The sequence below is a fragment of the Phoenix dactylifera genome, chromosome 18 (assembly GCF_051530095.1).
Source record: "Phoenix dactylifera cultivar Ajwa chromosome 18, Ajwa_hap1_PhDact_Kaust_v1.1, whole genome shotgun sequence".
Lineage (NCBI taxonomy): Eukaryota > Viridiplantae > Streptophyta > Magnoliopsida > Arecales > Arecaceae > Phoenix > Phoenix dactylifera.
Window position 1 is genome coordinate 12,469,783 of NC_143207.1, and position 20,360 is coordinate 12,490,142.

The 20,360-nt window shown below is 38.6% G+C and overlaps 1 protein-coding gene across 5 annotated transcripts in view; it reads right to left on the reverse strand.

Moving 5' to 3' along the window:
- Positions 1-18,386, reverse strand: part of LOC103718451 (uncharacterized) — a 31,813-nt gene extending 13,427 nt beyond the window's left edge. For 2 of the 5 annotated variants that reach the window (XM_088714020.2, XM_088714019.2), the window contains exon 1: positions 15,852-15,992. Coding sequence is in view for 2 of the 5 variants with exons in the window: in XM_008807282.6 (XP_008805504.4) it covers positions 15,852-16,137 (286 nt within the window). In the remaining 3 variants the exon portion in view is untranslated. Of the gene's footprint in view, positions 1-15,851; positions 16,155-18,179 lie in introns of those variants that run through there. The other 3 variants (XM_008807282.6, XM_088714018.2, XM_017845552.4) reach the window with 3 other exon arrangements.
- Between the last annotated feature and the right edge of the window lie 1,974 nt (positions 18,387-20,360).

Here is a 20,360-nt window from a genome sequence, read left to right on the forward strand (position 1 = left end):
ATCAAAATACATTTTTAGATGCAAGAAAAATAAGCCTCAGCATAGCAACCTATGAAGCAATAGGGACATCCATTAAAATTCTGGCTCCATTCTCCTGCTACTTAAGCCAATTCCAACTTTGTAAAATCATAGTTTTCCATATGAGAAAAATCTTGGCGAATTAAAAGCTCCCACTCGCCCCCCCCCCCCCCCCCCCTCCTCCCCCAAAAATTAACCTCAATTTCGCAACCTTGGAGACTTCCCCTCCTCCAGATCACTCAGATTCCATTAACATTTTCCAAGCAATGCAAAGTTGAAGTACCTTCATAACTTTTCAGTAAAATTAGCAAAATGATGACTTTTGGGGTACGCAAGGCTGGTATTATAAACTCAGAATATGAACTATATTCACAAGTATTTGACACATATAACACACATGACTGACTCATGGAGAAGGAATATTTGATGGATGACTAATTGACTATAACCCCCTTGATGATATGTTATTTGACAGTTGCAGTACAAGTGGTTGATTTAAAGAGGAAAGAGCATTTTACGGACAACCTTGCTACCATCAACAAGCGAAACACTACTCGATAGATGCTACAGTATCAGACACATAACCAGTTAAAGGGAAATAGTAATTGATAATATTTGTAATCCCCTCAAACAATCAAGTAATAATTGATTAACAATTTTGATCCCATCAATCTATGAAATATCATGCAACAAGAGGGTGAATCCTTTATGACATATATCAAGGACAGCTACCACTCCATCATCTAATGAAGTGAGAGTCTATGCAATGCAAAGAAGTAGATTATGCGTCTCATTGATAGTTGTGATTCAAGAGTAAAAAGTATTTGATGGATGGTTGGGATCCAGTCATTAGGAGAAATGTCAAATAACCGCCCTAGAATTTTGCCTTGAGAAACTTTTTGAACGTCTACTAATAGACTCCCACAATTGATCTACATATCTTTAGCATCGCTTAAACCTCCTCCCCCTACCCCCAACACACACACACATTAGAGAAAGACTCCTGCTTTTTGTGCACATAGGACTACCCAACATATCTTTAGCATAGCTAATCCTGGGCCATCTACATATTTGACAATTCAACTTGACTACCATGGGCACATCAAGCAACCCTACAAGAAACACCCATTCCACGATAAGCATCTTTGATAGATCCATATTATCAAAATCTATGGCATCTAAACACCCTTGAGACTTAACCCTTTTTGCTAAGCACTAGTTTCTACCACACTTAAGCATCATGTTGTGAAGCAAGGTTCAACGAACCATGCCGAACCGGCTAGTTCAGAGCGTATTGATGAGAGCACAAAAGTGCAATCATCAGACCATTTTAATTAGTATTTTAGCTAATTATTAATAATAAAATTAACTAATTAATGTTTTATTTATGCAAGTAAGCCTAATCAGCTCGTTCCCCACACTTCAAACGATGCGGGCCCAATCCTGCCATGATCTGATCGAGCACAATTGCTCCCAAACATCCGAGCCCGCGTGCGATCCTCCAGTGATCCTCGCATTCCCTCCTTTCCGGATTAGCACGTGCACTCTTCCGGAATAAAGATTCCCACTCTCACTTCATCACAAAGAAAAAGAACTTTTTAACCTCCAATCCCATAAACAATAGCTGAAATTACTATTTATTCCCGAAATTACTATTCATTCCTGAAATCACTGTTCATATGAACAGTGTTCCGTGAAAACACTGTTCATATGAACAGTATTTGAGATGAAACTGTTCATATGAACAGTGTTACGTAAAAATACTGTTCATATGAACAGTGCTACGGAAATTTGTTTTGATGATTCACCATTCTTCTTCCTTCCAGCGGCTCTCTCGCCCGTTTCAGCCACGCTCCAGCAAGCCTTCCGCGTATCAGACGTGTCACCAGCCCGCGTCCCCACCTTCCGCATGCGTCTCCTTCCTTACGCGATCAAAATCCCAGCTCTTCCGTGATCTTCTTCTTCAGCGTGCCAGTCCATGCCGCGTCCCAACCGGATCAACCAGCAGCTCTTTCCCAAGGATCTCGCGATTAGATCCCCAGTGTATCACACGGTGAACCTTCCATCCGTGCCTTCCGCATGCGTCCCAATCCTCCACACCATCAGCAGCAGCAACGCCCGCGTATCAGATGCATCTCATAGCCGGCACGTCCCAGCAACCGCGTTCTTCACGCGGTGAAAATGCCCAAATTTTCTTCCATTTCAGCGCGTCCCCACCTTCCGCATCCAATCCCAGTCGCTCTTGATCCACCTCCCGGAGCCCCGTGATGCAAGCCGTGATCCCAGCAGCGCCCGAAGAAGGAAGTCCGCACCTCCCTTCTGCGATCCGAATCCCAGCCGTCCCCACCTTCCGCATCAGGCGTCCGACGATCTCGCGTCCGTGGCCAAAGAGGGAAATCGTCCGGAGCAATCCGCCCGCCATCTCCTCCTCCTTCCCAGCATCTCGGATGACCGGTGATTCCTCCCCAAATTCCAAGTGACCCCGTGGCTATAAAAGAGAAGGGGAAGGCCAAGGGGAGGGTGTGCTCGTTTGGGGTGGGAACCAAAGAAGGAGTCGGCTGTTTTTCAAGAACAGGGGTGCTCTGTTCTTGGGAAGAAGAAGAACATAAAAAGTTATTTTATGTTGGAAGCCCACCGTGGGAATGGGAGAGAAAGAGAAGTGATTTTTTTTCTTTATTTTCTTTTCTTTATTTTATTTGCAAAATAGGGGAGTATTAGGCCTCTAATCTCCACTTTTATTTGTAATCAGTCTTCTTTTTATGAAATCTAGAAAAATTTCTTTCATGCAATCCCTGTTCTAGGTTCGAGTTAATTTCTGTTTTTTTTTTTATGAAATCTTTTAATTTTTCTTATATGCAATTCATGTTTCAGGTTAAGTTTAATTCCTGCAGTTTGTTTTATGTTATGCAGTCTATGTTCCAGGCTTCAATCTCCCTAAGCACTGTTTTCATCCATTTTAATTTATGCAAAAAAAACTCTTCTTTGATTAATTAAATAAATGCTTTTCAAATTTAAGTAACTGTCTTTCTGTTAATTTCAATTAGAAAACATTCTCTGGTAGTCCAGGGAATCATTCAACATCCTCAAGATAATGTTTTCCTTTTATCATTCAAAAATCGATTTCAAATCCGAGTGAACGTTCTAATTTTTAAGCAACTCCAATCGCCTCCCTGTGGATCGACCTCTTACAACCACTATTCTTCGAGTAGAACAGGTAAGAGTAAATTAAATTTAACTTTTGTTCGTCGGTTCTAACAACGATCTGTCTAGCATATTTTTAGGTGGACAGAAAAGGACGAACAAAATTTTTGGCGCCGTTGCCGGGGAGACAAATCGAGAAGCAAGAACGATCACGAAGATCAAATTGGATTTTGGATGCCCGGAGTGAACGCACTCCGGTAGTAAGTTTTTATTTTTATTATTTTGATTATTTTTAGTTAATAATTTCGTAGTTATTAAATTCTGAAATTTGAAATTCGAAAAAAAAATTTCAAAAAAAAAAAAAATAAATAAATAAATAAATAAATAATAAAATATAAAAAATATTTCAAAATTCAAAAATTCAAAAATTTAAATTCAAAATTTGAATTCTGAAATTCGAAATTTGAAATTTAAATTTAAATTTAAAAAATATATTAAAAAAATTCAAAAAAAAATTAAAAAAAAAAAATCTATATTATTTTTGCTAGTAATTGATAAGGCGCAATCCCCCGAGGTGATCATACCTCTATTGGGACTCCTCACGGAGTAATCTCCAGAGCTTATTCAACGGACATTCGGAGATTGACTGACGCATAAGAATTGTGTTTAGTTTACATTCAAGTTATTGCTATATATAAAAAAAATAATAAAAAATAATAATAAATAAAAATAAAAAATTATAAAAAAAATAAAAAAAAAATTTATTGATTGCTCATTTAATCAATACAACCTAATGACATTGCATAAACTTTAAAAAAAAAATATTGATTATTTGCTGCATTTAGTATTAAGCATTTGCATAAAGTAATTAAGGGCAAAACCCATTAAAAAGATAAGGTCGGGAAGTCATTACCTGTCCTTAGCCCAAAAATCACCACCTTGCATATTTATCCTAAGCCAAATTAAATTAAAATCAAATTAGACGTTGGCCTTAGGGTTTTCGAGCTCAATTAGGCTCTTGGAAAGAAGCAGCTGAAAGCCACTCCAGTGAGAATTTAGTAATTGGTGATGTCTAGGAAAGTTTTACAATAGTGAGAACTGTTACGGGTATTGTGGTATCGGTATATCCCTTCTGGCACCACTGCACACCCCGGAACTTTTCTGGTCACTGGTTATTGGATCACTTAACTGGTAAGCTCAAGCTTAATCTGAAAGGGAGATTAGGAGCTGTCTAATCTAAAGAGAATTTCAGGAACTTTTTTAACCTGATAAGTCTCTATGCAACTAGATTTAAGAAGCTACTAAACCTCACTTAGCTCTAAAATTAATAGGGTCAAATTATTGTGTGGTGTTGATTGTGGTCATCTTGGTCTAGCCCTTCTTCTTATCTTTTAGGATTTCGTTTAAAAAAAAAAGTAAATAATTTTGAGTCTAATTAAGTTGTGGAAAATGTATGCATGGTAGAAGGTCATTAAGGGATAAGTTAACCCCATTTGATCCTGAGATTGACAGAACTTTTCATCATAACCTGCGAACTGTAAACCAACCGTCGATCTCTACAATGGGTGAACATATTAGAACCCTGAATGAATTATTCGCTCCTGCATCCGCTAGTCCGCCTACATGTATAGTATTGCCAATAAATAATGCAGCCCAATTTGAAATTCGGGCTGCAATAATAAACATGTTACCCAAGTTTCATGGGTTCGAGAGTGAACAACCCTATATTCATCTAAACAAGTTTTTGACAATCTGTCAAACATTTAGAAATCAAAACTTAGATGAAGAGGGTATTAAATTAAGATTGTTTCCCATGACTTTAGAAGATCGTGCTGCTGCATGGCTGTATTCCCTTGCTTCAAATTCCATCACATCATGGGAACAGTTGTCTAGGAAGTTCATGGCTAAGTTCTATCCCATGGTAAAAACTGAAAAAATTAAGGATGCCATCAGAACTTTTAGAGGAAAATCTGAGGAGGAATTTTTCCAACTTTGGGAAAGATTCCATGATCTGTTAGTCAAGTGCCCGCACCATGGGCTTGACAAGGCTGATCTAGTACATTTCTTTTACAAAGGACTAACTCCGGCACATAGAAACATGATTGAGTCCATGCACAAGGGTAGGTTCATGAACCAAACCCCGGATCAAGCCTATGAATTTCTTGTTGACTTAGCCGAGAACGCCCAAAATTGGAGTAGCTATGGTGAGGAAGTAAATAGAGATGAGTTCGGGTCTAGAAAACTAGGTAATTATGAAATGAAAACAGACCCAGAACTCAAAAATGTTATGTCCAACCTAGTGACTGGAATGAACAACTTAAGTAAAAAGTTTGATGCTTTCACTGTTTCCACTAGTTCGAGTTCATACAAAGAGTCAAATCCCGTCATGAAAGTGGATCACGAGTCATATAGTTTGTGTGTTTTGTGTAACAGTCCTGAGCATCTAGTGGAGTGCTGCCCTAATCTGCCCACCATAAAGGCCGAGCAAGCAAATGCTCTAAATTCATATAGTGCCTTTAAGAAGCCCACTCCCAACTCGTTCAGCCCAGTTTATCACCCTGATAATAGGTTCCACCCAAATTTCTCATACAAGCAAAATGAACCTATTCAGCATCAAGGTGGTCCACCAGGTTTTCAGAACAACTTTCCCAGGATAGGTCCACCACAAATGAACCAACCTTTGGTTCCATCTGTACCGCCTTATAATGCCCCTATCCCACAGCAACCTTCACAATTAGAAACCATGATGGCTAATATGATGAAACAACAACAAGATTTTATCAAGCAACAACAACAGACCAATACAGCCCAAGCCCAGACTAACCAATTCCATGCGCAAGCAATTGCAAAACTTGAGGTTAGTCTGAGCCAAATAGCTAACTCTCTAGGGGATAGGAAGAGAGAAGAACTACCTAGTCAACCAGTGCCTAACCCTAGTAAACAACAAAATCAAGGTCAGATAGGTCAGTATCAAATCAATTCTAATGGAAATCCGACCTATGAAGTCCAGGCAATTACCACTTTAAGGTCTGGCAAGCAAGTGGACAATAAAGTCCAACTTCCTGAACATGAAAAAGAAAATAAAACTGAATCCGATAAGAATCCTATTCAGAAGAAGGGTCAAGAACAGGATAAATCAGACAAAAAGGAAGAACCCATAGAAATATACAAACCTAAGGTTCCCTTTCCTAGTAGACTTCGGGACTCCAAGAAACAATCTAACTTTGATGAAATAATGGAAGTCTTTAAAACTGTTCAAATAAATATACCTTTCCTCGATGCCATACGACAAATTCCCTCCTATACAAAATTCTTGAAAGACCTCACCACGGTCAAAAGAAAAACAAGTATTCCTAAGCAAGCTGTTATGGCTGCACAAGCCTCATCTCTCATTCAACAACAGATTGCCCCGAAATTCAAAGACCCTGGTTGCCCAACTATTGAAATAAAAATAGGAGAGACGATCATCCAGAGAGCTCTATTAGATTTAGGAGCCAGTGTAAACCTACTTCCCTACTATGTGTACCAAAAATTAGGTTTGGGAGAATTAAAGCCTACAAATATTACCCTTTCCTTAGCAGATAGGACAGTGAAGTACCCCAAGGGGATTGTAGAGGATGTAATAGTGAAAGTAAATGAGTTTTACTATCCTGTGGACTTCGTTATCCTTGAGACTGAACCTGCAATACATCCAGACAGTCACACACCTATAATTTTAGGTAGACCTTTCTTAGCCACAGCAAATGCTGTGATCAACTGTCGAAATGGGATGCTGAAGTTATCTTTTGGCAACATGAAAGTCGAGCTTAATGTCTTCAACATAAGTAAACAACCACCAGACGACAAAGAAATCAATGAAGTTGACATGATTGAAAGTCTGGTTCAGGAGACTTTCTTACAAACTTATAATAAGGACCCTTTAGAAGCTTACCTTGCCCATTCCGAGGAAGGGGTCAAGCATGCGCCTCTTAGTTCTGTTCCCCTTATGAGCATAGATCGTCAGCAGCCGACTGTTCTTCATCGAACTTGTCCAAAACCATTCTTAGATAATGGTTAAAAAAAAAGGGAGATTTACATTTTGTCTGGCTGAAGACATAAAACTTAGCGCTCTTGGGAGGCAACCCAACATGTAAATATCTTTTATTAAAAAAAAAAAGTTCAAAAAAAAAAAAAACTATTTGGTGGATTTAGTCAGGTGCATCGAAAAGGGCTACCTATTGACAATGGTCAGCGGGCTTGTGATGAGGAACCCGAGCATAGGTCCGTAGGGGAGTCTTGATGCCCGACACCTCATGCCAACTGGTGTGAGAATTGTCGACTAATTGCTCGCTACATGGAGGAATCATCACAGGAGTAAAAGTGCACAATATATACACTATCATTTCTCTTTAACGAAAAAAAAACAAAAAAAAACAAAAAAAAACAAAAAAAAATGATGAAAAAAAAATGTGTATATTGACCTTAAGAAAGACAATAGTGTGAAAGCCGTCGTTGTAAAAATTCGAGTAAACTGGAATATTACAGATAAAGCCCATGAGGTATTAAAGTAAACATCCACAGCTCTCGAAGTCCTGCAGATAAGATGATTTTGAATCAGCAAATAGGTCTTGTCCGACCAATTCTTGGAAACTACTAATATTAGCGATATTTTGGAGATCCGAAACCTTAGCTGGTGCATGGTCTAGACTTCACTAAGCACTCAAGTATAAATAAGTATTACAACTCCCTAGCAGAAAACTTAATAACTTCAACTTAAATTGCATACTAACCTAGAATTTGGGCTACTTAGTAATTAAAGCCTTGTGTGCTTTTGAGATTCTTATCAGTTATTTACTTGAAATTAGACTTTCATTTCATAAACCAAATTTTATTTTGGGATTGAAGTTTGTGGGTAACTTCACTGCAAACCCTCACGAGACAACACTCGTCCACTAGGGTAACCTAGGGGTTTAACGGCTTGTTGCACGTGCTAAGTGCAATCATAATGCTCTACGAAAGTGAGTATTTATCTTAGTTCATGTATATTTATATATATATAATAAATAAAACTTTTTGCACTCTCATTTTATCATTGTCGCACTAAATTGCTAGAGACTAGCAATAAGCTGGTTGGGGGGTGTGATGAGAGCACAAAAGTGCAATCATCAGACCATTTTAATTAGTATTTTAGCTAATTATTAATAATAAAATTAACTAATTAATGTTTTATTTATGCAAGTAAGCCTAATCAGCTCGTTCCCCACACTTCAAACGATGCGGGCCCAATCCTGCCATGATCTGATCGAGCACAATTGCTCCCAAACATCCGAGCCCGCGTGCGATCCTCCAGTGATCCTCGCATTCCCTCCTTTCCGGATTAGCACGTGCACTCTTCCGGAATAAAGATTCCCACTCTCACTTCATCACAAAGAAAAAGAACTTTTTAACCTCCAATCCCATAAACAATAGCTGAAATTACTATTTATTCCCGAAATTACTATTCATTCCTGAAATCACTGTTCATATGAACAGTGTTCCGTGAAAACACTGTTCATATGAACAGTATTTGAGATGAAACTGTTCATATGAACAGTGTTACGTAAAAATACTGTTCATATGAACAGTGCTACGGAAATTTGTTTTGATGATTCACCATTCTTCTTCCTTCCAGCGGCTCTCTCGCCCGTTTCAGCCACGCTCCAGCAAGCCTTCCGCGTATCAGACGTGTCACCAGCCCGCGTCCCCACCTTCCGCATGCGTCTCCTTCCTTACGCGATCAAAATCCCAGCTCTTCCGTGATCTTCTTCTTCAGCGTGCCAGTCCATGCCGCGTCCCAACCGGATCAACCAGCAGCTCTTTCCCAAGGATCTCGCGATTAGATCCCCAGTGTATCACACGGTGAACCTTCCATCCGTGCCTTCCGCATGCGTCCCAATCCTCCACACCATCAGCAGCAGCAACGCCCGCGTATCAGATGCATCTCATAGCCGGCACGTCCCAGCAACCGCGTTCTTCACGCGGTGAAAATGCCCAAATTTTCTTCCATTTCAGCGCGTCCCCACCTTCCGCATCCAATCCCAGTCGCTCTTGATCCACCTCCCGGAGCCCCGTGATGCAAGCCGTGATCCCAGCAGCGCCCGAAGAAGGAAGTCCGCACCTCCCTTCTGCGATCCGAATCCCAGCCGTCCCCACCTTCCGCATCAGGCGTCCGGCGATCTCGCGTCCGTGGCCAAAGAGGGAAGTCGTCCGGAGCAATCCGCCCGCCATCTCCTCCTCCTTCCCAGCATCTCGGATGACCGGTGATTCCTCCCCAAATTCCAAGTGACCCCGCGGCTATAAAAGAGAAGGGGAAGGCCAAGGGGAGGGTGTGCTCGTTTGGGGTGGGAACCAAAGAAGGAGTCGGCTGTTTTTCAAGAACAGGGGTGCTCTGTTCTTGGGAAGAAGAAGAACATAAAAAGTTATTTTATGTTGGAAGCCCACCGTGGGAATGGGAGAGAAAGAGAAGTGATTTTTTTTCTTTATTTTCTTTTCTTTATTTTATTTGCAAAATAGGGGAGTATTAGGCCTCTAATCTCCACTTTTATTTGTAATCAGTCTTCTTTTTATGAAATCTAGAAAAATTTCTTTCATGCAATCCCTGTTCTAGGTTCGAGTTAATTTCTGTTTTTTTTTTATGAAATCTTTTAATTTTTCTTATATGCAATTCATGTTTCAGGTTAAGTTTAATTCCTGCAGTTTGTTTTATGTTATGCAGTCTATGTTCCAGGCTTCAATCTCCCTAAGCACTGTTTTCATCCATTTTAATTTATGCAAAAAAAACTCTTCTTTGATTAATTAAATAAATGCTTTTCAAATTTAAGTAACTGTCTTTCTGTTAATTTCAATTAGAAAACATTCTCTGGTAGTCCAGGGAATCATTCAACATCCTCAAGATAATGTTTTCCTTTTATCATTCAAAAATCGATTTCAAATCCGAGTGAACGTTCTAATTTTTAAGCAACTCCAATCGCCTCCCTGTGGATCGACCTCTTACAACCACTATTCTTCGAGTAGAACAGGTAAGAGTAAATTAAATTTAACTTTTGTTCGTCGGTTCTAACAACGATCTGTCTAGCATATTTTTAGGTGGACAGGAAAGGACGAACACGTATCGAACCAACTGGTCGGCTACCGACACGATTCGGATGGTTTGGTTTGGTTTTATTAAAGCCTCCATCCTCGCCCAATCGCCTCCTTCAATATCATTGAGCTGCTCCTCAACCTCCATCCCTGACAACTTAATGATGATGCCACTATCAACATGCCCTGGTAAGTCTCTCTTTCTTCCCCTCTCTATCTCCCTCCCTTTCTCTCTCTCCCCCTTGACAACGAAGGCCTCTCGGCCCTCTCCCTCCCTTCCTCCCCTCCCTCTCCCTCCCTACCTCTCTCTTTTTCTCTCTCTCCCCTTCTCCCTCTCCCCCCCTCTTTGGCTCTTCCTGTGAAGGTACACCCAGAACAGCATGGTATAGACCCATACCATGCCAAATTGATCGCCGACCAGTACCCCCTCCAGTATCAATTTCGCGAACATTGTTGTGAATTCTCAATGTCACACAAACTGTGTTGCAATCACTACCAAGAATGGTATCATGCCTATCAATTAGTAGTAGCAACTTATAACCCTAGAGTACCGAACAAGATCCAAAACCAATATTCCTCGAGATTGAGGAGAATAATGAGTTGAAGACCATTAGGCCAAGCACCCAACAACATTCTTAGCTTTTCTTTTGATTAAATAAACTCTAATTGATAGCTTCCCATCCTAGCTAGAACATTTTCTAGGTTGCCCTTCAGTAAAGAATACTCGAACAAAGCAATTTTTATCATGTCTTCTCTTGTGCTAAAAAAGAGTGCTAGGTACAATGGACCCATTAGAGGGGTGAAGGGGGAGCTTGGTAGACTCCTATCCAATAAAAAAGAGGCCGCTTGTTCCTGGTTTTTTACTGAAACATGCAATATCTACACTGCCTGCCGCTCAAGTACAAAACTAATATTGTGAACAGATAAACATATTCCAGATCCGAAGCAATTTCCACTATATACTTGTAACAATATCAGGTTCAGCTTAAGGCTTCAGCTTATTCAATCCAAAATCAGAACAGATAGCCTAATCTGATTTTAGTTTTAGTTTCCGATTAAGTTTGGGTTTCAGCAGTCTCACTCTGACTTCAGAATTTCAGTCAAGAAAATAAGAAAAATCAAGAACAACATTAAAAAAAAAAAGATGAAAGAAAGCCAAGAAAACATACATCATGTTTTTTAAGTCTTTTTGAATCATTTGGAATGATTGACTATATGGTTTTAGTGCATCCAAATTGAAAGTCTGAGGTTTCCAATATATGTATGTATGTATGTATGTATGTAATATAAATGAAATTGTCAAATAATCATGTTATACATCAAATCAAATGTAATATAAAGTTATATTGTTTAATAGCAATCTAATTATCTAATTAGTAGCTACATACACATTTACAAGAGTAAAACTTAACACACAAACTGCCTGTAGACATGAACTTGTTTTAATGATTACCAATTTACCATAATATCAAGTACCAATTACCAACATAAAAGTTCTAATCTAGAAAAGTCACAAACAAAACCAGGATTAGTTAGAGTTCATTTAAATGTTTACAAGCTTTGAGCTCAGATATTGCAAATTAAAGCTCAAATCTTATGAACTACCCCAGATGACAAATAGCAAAGCAATTGTTACTTTTTTCTTCTATTTATTAACTTTCTATTGAGTTTCTATAAGCTCGAGTCCCAGTTGCTTCCAATATCCTGTAAAAGTGCAAAGCTTCTATTTTAATTATCAAGAGATGCTTTTCAGAAGCCATATTTATCACTAATGAGTAAGCACATTGGCGCTGCTAGGTGATTAATTCTCCAAATATTGAATCAAAGCAAATAATTCCCATTCCATTATAAAATTGCAAATATCAATTGTATTTAGAAAACATTGTTTTCTCATAGTTTATTCTTGCATCGTCGACTAAATGACTTTATATACATACATATTGACGTAGATATACTTAACGATACATTCTTAATAATTGTTAAGTCTGAAAATTTACTTGAATGACTCATTTACGTAAAAGGAATATTATTGAGCTAGAACCCTTTTTCTTAAGTTAACAAAGAAAAAAAGATGGAGAGTTGATACTAATTACACAAAAATACTTAAATAACTGCATAGATAATCCAAAAATGCCCCAAAAAAGCCAATTAATCAACATATATAGTATCTATGATCAGTTTCAGTTAGCACTTGCAGAAAATGGCAGAAACCACCAAACTGACAGAAACTGAACCAACATCTGGGCAATCCGAGGCTAAGTTTTAGCTCAGGCTCAGAATAAACTAATCAATTTCAGCCGAAACATATGGATATTGGTTGAAACATAAACTACCATGGACCAGACAATACTATGTTGACATTTTTGCATCATCACTAACAACACATTTAATCAGATACTTTACTACTTTGATATAAGGCTTCTTCTAATTTATTAATCTTAACAGTAAAAGCAGTCGCTGAAGTGCTTTAGACTAGTGCAGACAACAAATGCTTAAGTGATACACATTAAAGCAACGAGCAGTTTGAAGAAGCTCCTTGTACAATTACAATTGCCAATTAATAAAAAGTTTGTGTTTCAATTGCCCTGAAAATGTATTTCATTGGAGTCTCTATATTTATTTATTTATATTAGTACATATGATTCCAATATGATAGTCACTGGTAATTTGGATTCCTTGAGAGGGAGCCTTAAACTTATTATGATCAAAACACCTCCATAGTAAAAGGTTATAACTCCATTGCAAAATTTTTATTCAGTGTTTTAGGACACTATGGAACTAGGATCACTCATAAGGTACCCAAAACCATGCAAAAAACTCTATATTAGGTTTCTTTCTTAGGATATGGGCTCTCCTGACCCAACTTCATCTGCCCCGCCCCCCCGCCCCCCATCCTTCGTGATTTCCCTATTTACTTGGAGTCCAATAGTTTAAGGAAACTAACAGCACACTATCATGCAAAAGTTAACATAATAGCTTCATCACTATCTTCCCTAAACAGCCCATTAACAATCTTTGAAATTTTTAAAGTAGGACTGTTTCTGTTCTAAGTCACCAATATACAGAAAAATAAATCTCCAAGACTCCAATCCATGTCAAATCTCATCTACTGGTTGGGTTGCTTAGAATTTTTATCCCAAGACCCAGAACTTGAAATAGTCCCCAAGAAAAGAATAAAAAAATGCATTCCAAACTAACAGGTGAGGGGCTAGGAAGTCAGAAGAAGTTCGGAAGGGTCTCATGATCTTGTATCATCATCCCTGGTTTTCTTTGGTGGTTGGAAACAGAAAATTGTTTTTTTCAGTATTTGTTATCAGTGGATGATCGCTGTTAATTTTTTGTTATTTTTGTTGTGGATGCTTGCTGCTTTAAAGTTGGAAAATACTTGAATCTTAAATCTCAACTCTCATTCAATAATTCCACTGCAAAATTCATTACTTTATTCACGAATTTTCTTGTGCAATAACTTTTTTGCATATTTTCTTTTTATCAAAATATAATATGTTATTACATATAAATTGATATTATTATTAAGAAAAATTTAATATTTACCATTCAAGTAATTGGAAGGAACCACTTGTATGAAATAACAGATGAGTGCTTCAAGGCCCAGCAAAAGAATTAGCAAGTGTTTACACAATTTCTACACCACTTAGAATGTGAGTAGGCAGAACTTCTAAGCTCATCATCCCTCAGTAAAGCTTCCATCAAAAGTCCCCTTCAGCTCTCAAAGGGAAAGGAAGAATACTGATCATTCATCATTTTTCATCATTATTATCATCCAATCCATGTACAACTATATGTCGACAAGGGTCCTAGGAAGGAATTAATAGACTTTTTATGACCAGCCATAAGCTATCAACAAATAGTCACCTTCCAAAATCCTAGCCAAGAAAAGTTTGGACAAGAGACAGAGCTGCAATAGAACCTAGTCGGGCAGTTGGTAAGTTTAAAGAGATACCTCATCATTAATAAGGCTAAGCTCATGAAACCAGAAAATAACCCTCCGAAAATCCCTGTTAGACTTGGATAGAGTATAGAGAAAGCGCAAAGAAGACAAGGTTTGATAATACAAAATATCGTTCGTTTCTAAGGCACAACTCATAAGCCAATCGTAGCCTTCTTCCCCCAACCTCCCTCTCGCAATGATTCCTTCTCATCCAGGAAACTCCTTTCAGGGGAAAAATACATCTAAGTTGAAATTTATTATACATGACAAAGATTATTAGACTTATAGTTTCCTATACTTCAAAGAAACTTAAATTTGAAGCTTTTAGACAAGAAATTTTGACCAATTATACTGTTCCTTTTGATAATGGTAACATACACCAACAACTAAGTAAAAAGTTATATTTTAGTAAGTTATATAGGAAATGTTTTGGTGTCATGTTAGAAAATTCCCGCAAATGCTAGTATATTTTAGTAAAATGAACCAGGATATGATGAACAAATAAATACATTAAGAACAAAGGACCAAAAAGATGATAATGCATGCTTTATTTTTCAAAAAAAAATAGAACTTAGCAGCACCATATTCGCTTTCAGTACTTATTTTGTCTTCAACACATAGTATCTTTTTGAAACTATATATGTACATAGATGTGTCCCTATGTATGATATATATATATATATATACACACAAACGTTTTTATATTGTTTCTCCTACTAATAACTAAGAAATGAGAAATTTCATGGCACCAATGTGCATCCCAAATCTTGTTAATTACCTTTGTCCCCTCTTCTTTTTAACAATTCGAGCAAAATGGAGGGCCGATATAATTGGGAAATGAAAGAGGAGACTTCCACAGATCTGAATTAAAAATTGGTAATATCATATTTGAAACTTTATTTAGTACAAGTACAAGTAAAAAAGAAAAGATCATACCCTGATGCTAGGTTTTCCTAGATGAATGACCATGCTTTTTGGCAGAGAATCATTTTAAAACACTATACATAGATACCCATATGAGAATAGTATAACTTGTGGTTATCCTAAAAACAAACAGTTACAAGTGTGTGCATTTGTATATGTCTAGAGTTTTTCTAGTGACATGCATACACACAGTTTAAAACACACTCAACGGACATAAGAAGAATATTCTAAACCAACCTGTTTATACATTGAAAATTATCTGATGGAAACACTCACCACTCACGATGTTTTCTACCAATTATAGTAGAAATCAAGGATATGAATCAAATACTGAAAGCAAACTGATAAATGAGAAGTATGTGGAAGATCAGATATATTTACTATTGAAATCTATATAGTTCAAGAACCTACCAAAGCCATGTTTATAGAATCTGGAAATTTTATACTTAGGAAATCTCAGTTCTCAGATCCATGGAGAAGTGTTATTCAGCACTGAGGTAGCAAATTCCTACTGCAGTGAAGAAGCATTTACAAAGATTCACAAGATTCACAAGTAACGTTATGTCGATGATCAATTTAACCATGGAACCTGCCTTCATAATCTTTAGCAATGGCAGACTCTTTGTAATCCAAGTTGTATTGTTAGTCATAGATTAGGTTTATCTATCTATCAATAATAAGCTTGTCAAAAAAATGAATTAAAATGTTTGAGAGGACATACTGTATGGAATTGTGATCCATCCTTCATCTTCTGTAACATCAGTGAGGTTTCCACAAGCAACTTGGTTTTCTGAACCTTGGGTTTCCCCACCTGCATCACCAACTCCATCACCGTCTTTGTCATCATCTTCTTCTGTGAGCGAGTTCGGAAATAGATCTTCAGCAATAAGACCCTCCAAAGTAGTAGCTTGCTTCTGTGTCGGTCGCACATCTTTCTGATGTTTGGCTTCAGGAGCACTATGTAGATCTGAAGCTACAGGATGGGCAGTTCGCAATAGAAAATTCATAATTCCACTCAAAATACCTGCAAAGTCATTAAGGAAATTTCAGATCCCATCCAGGAATAGAATATAAATCTTTTCCTTAAAATTCAGAAAATTGAATTAGGAATATCTTAAACTTTGTTGCATGGGACAGAACAGGCCTTACAAGATTTTATCAGGGCCTAGCACGAACCCATGAACAAAATTAAGATAAATCAAAACATAGAAACAGAAAGTAGATATGAATGAATATAGGGAACAAAATATTAGGGAGATAAAAATTGATATAAGATCCCCATCAAAATACATGCCGAAATGACGCCACAGCGTTGTGACTTATGAGACACAATACTAGTGAAAATAGAAATTGACATTTTGCCCCCAATAAACATGATAGCCAAAGGACACCAGAACACAAGCATTTTTTATCATGGAGATATTATTATAGAACCATGGTAAGATGGGTCGAGACATCTATGACAGACTAGAGTCAGATGGATGACTAGATGATTCTAGAGTGTTTTGTGGCAGATATATGTTTGGTTCACAAAAGGAAAATTTTGGAAGATGATAAAAGAGCCCTGAAGATTGTTTATTTCAAAACACTCAGCAACAAAGAAAGTGCAAGCACACAAGAGTATTTGTGGAATGCTAATTTGATGATGGTAAAATTTGGAACAACAAGGTGCTTCTATAATAGGAGCATAGAAGTTGATATAGGTGAGGAAAAGATAATGAAGAACTGGATGAAGGGGTATGGGTATGTGCAACTAAAAGTACAAGAGCTCGGACAACACCTAGGGCTGAGAAGAGGAAGAAAAGATTGAAAAAATGAAAGGAAGTTATAAACAAAATCTGGAGAAGCTTGTGATGAAAATGGATGTGGTCATGAAAACAAATGGTGTGCAAAAATGGGTTCTTAAAGCAAATCTCAGTTAGTCAAAACAAAAGGGTGGGGGGGGGGGGGGTCAATCCGTACAGTACACAGACACAGCATGAAGCAATATATGCTCCCTACAACACACTTACATGAATAATACATACACTTAACTATGCTAAAAAAAATATTAAATACAATAATGAAATAAAGCAAATAAAGACTACTGGTGCCAGTACCATTAGCACTGAATTTCATTAAAGAATGAGATGATACATACACTACTGCTGCTAGGTAGGAAATTGGGATCTGTAAGTCATCAAATACATGACCATAAATTGTTTGGTTAATAAAGGATAAAAGGAGCATTCTTACTTTTTAAAACTTCAATGCGCAATGAGTACTGTGCATTTCTGAGTCAATAGGTGATAGGACTTGGCAAAGTATGATAGAAACAATCTTAAACTAGAAGGACATACTAACATTACCATAGAAACGTCAGAGCACCGTTCACATTCAATATTCTAAATCCAAATCCATTGAATGTCGAGATAACAGTTTTTATAAGTAATGAGGAACAGTAGTAGCTACATAGCTCCATCTCAAGTGCTTTACATCTTGTCAAAGGCAACACCTCCATCACAACTAAACCCCAATTTAACTCTTCCAAACCATCAACAGAACACCACTAATCAGAGATCCAGGCATTATATCACGAAACTATGAACCTAAACCCAAACACAGCCCACAGGCCTCTCCACACTCGACCCAAAAGAATACAGATGGCAAATTAATCACAAACAACCATTTGTCAAATGGCACAGTAAGAACCGCATCAAAACTCGAAACTGCACGAACGAAATAGAAGAAGATAAGGAGTTCATTAAAAGGTGAAGAAAATGGTACGAAAACTCAAAATTTCCCTCAATATCACGACAAATCAAAAAAGAAAAAACAGCGCAATAAATTGAACAGAATCCAGATCGATCCACTCTTTATCCAGAAAGAAGCAACGGAGATCCACGACATTAGGGTTTCCATGGAAGATATAGGGTTTTATATACCAATGATTCAAGAAACAACTTTGAAATTCTGGTCTTCGCTGCAGCGATCGGAAAAGGAGCTGAAGAATTCTAGGGTTTGGGGCAGATAAGAAGAAGAGAAAGCGATCGGAGGAATGGGATCTCACCGGACAGAGAGAACGGGGACGGAGCTCCGCCGGCGGTTGGAGAGGTCTTCTGAGCAGAGTCACAAAGGAGGCGAGGAGAAGAAAGAAGAAATGGAGAGAAGTGAAGGTCGCCAAGAGAGGTGAAGCCAACCAACCACCTCCACCGCGCGCGCGCCCCTCGCACGTGCGCTCTCGTGGCCTCCTACGGTAGTACGACCCCGACTGTGGCACTTAGCGTGCCGCTTATCCTCTTATCCTCTCTTAATACTCCCGAAAGAGCCGAGCCTAAGCAATTATATATAATTTAAAAAAAAAAGGATGGCGAACCAAACATAATTATTTTAAAAATCTGCCATTTTTTTCATGATCAACTAAACATGCTAAAAATACTTTTTCAGTCATCATATTCATAGAAATCTATTTCTCAAAAATTATATTTTTTAAAAAAAAATACTTTCTACGAACCAAACGAATCTTAAATTTTCTCTTCTCCCTCTCTTCTTATTATGATTATTGGCTCTTCTCTGGCGCACCAACGAGGCTCCACAGTATGGAGAACTCCACCAAATTGTCATGACTCATTATTTCAACTCTTTATCAACATTCCCTCTTTCCTATCACCCTTCTTCCTTCCAATTAAACCTGAAGGCCTCAAATCTACACAAACTTGAGATCTTTACCTCATTGCTGGCTGTCTCTACCCCCAACATCACCATCCTCATTGTGTCGAGTTGATGCCGTGAGCGATAGATTTGAGCTCGGTATTAAAGACCTTGAGAAGGTTTCCGAAGGTCAAATAGCATGGATGTGGCATCGAGAGTTCATCAATGCATAACCTGAACGTATGCTATGTATTAACAAATTAACAATCTAATATATATTTGCTTCATTGTGAGGTTGTAATAAGGTAGGGTCACCAAAATAGTAAGTGTATATCAATGAACTATTGGGTATGTATCTGTGAGTTTTCATGTCGTGCATTCAGGTGTGGTGAGTAGAAGAAACTTAGGAGTGTGCTTGAATCTGGCATTTGGGCCTTCACTTGAGGATCGCACTATTTTTATGAAAGGTGGTTTGGGATTGGCTTCCGACTAGAGCAGTGCTAAGCGGACGAGGCTTGAGGATCCTAGCTGAGTGCGGGGTGTGTAGGGTCAACGAGACGGTAGACCATGTGATGTTTCGGTGTCCATGGGCGAGGGTGACCTGACAATTGGTAGAGATTCTGAGGAAGGTTTAGAGTTAGAGGGACCAGTTCTTACAGACCATCCATCGGTAGTCGGACAACCCACTGACATGCTAGAAGGCTGTTAAAGTGATTTTCACAGCATACCAGATCTAGCTGGAAAGGAATGCTCGAACTTTTGATGAGCATAGCTTGTCGCCAAGACTCGTAGCGGAGAGCGTTCGGGCACAGGCGGTGGAGATTAGTCAAGTCTCCTTCGTAAAAGGGCCTTTGACAGCTTGGGATATCTGAGGTTCCTATTCTGCCTTGGCAGTACCTCTTATGGTGTTCTTCACCTAGGAGCCCCCACCCTCGAGCTCCCTCAAGGTCAACTTTGATGGTTTATGCTGAATGGAGGCACGAGTGGAGGCGTAGGTTTCGTAATCAGGGACTCGTGCTCTAGGATAGTGGTAACAGGTGGATATCAGTTACTCGGCATCACGGTCCTCGGTGCGGAGCTAAGGACTGTCTGGGTGGGCCTTCGACACGCTCGTTGAGTGCTACTAGCTAGTTCAATTATTCTGGAGAGTAACTCGGCCAAGGTCATCAGCTGGATCCAAAGAGCTTCGAGGGCTACCGATTGCGACCATCCTTTGCTTCAAGACATCTGGATGATGATGAGGGATGGTGGGACCGTTCAGGTTAAGCATGTATTTAGAGAAGCTAATAGGAGCTAACCACACCGGTAGCACCTTATGGGCCGGGAATGGAGAGCTGCCTCTGAAGCTCTGTGACCTTCTATTTTCTGATTTTTTTTTGGATGTATTCATACACGTATTATATGAATTACCTGCCTTAGTAAAAAAAAAATAAATAAATAATCCTACCAAGCTCGGTCCAGTGCTGGTCCAACCCCCTTGTCCCAAGCCTATGCGCCACTGCCATCTGACAGTCGTTAGTTTCCCACCACCTTCCTTCCCAAAGCAGAGAAGGCCCATTTCCTTGCCTTCTACCTCCTCCCGTTATTCCGGCGACAGTGA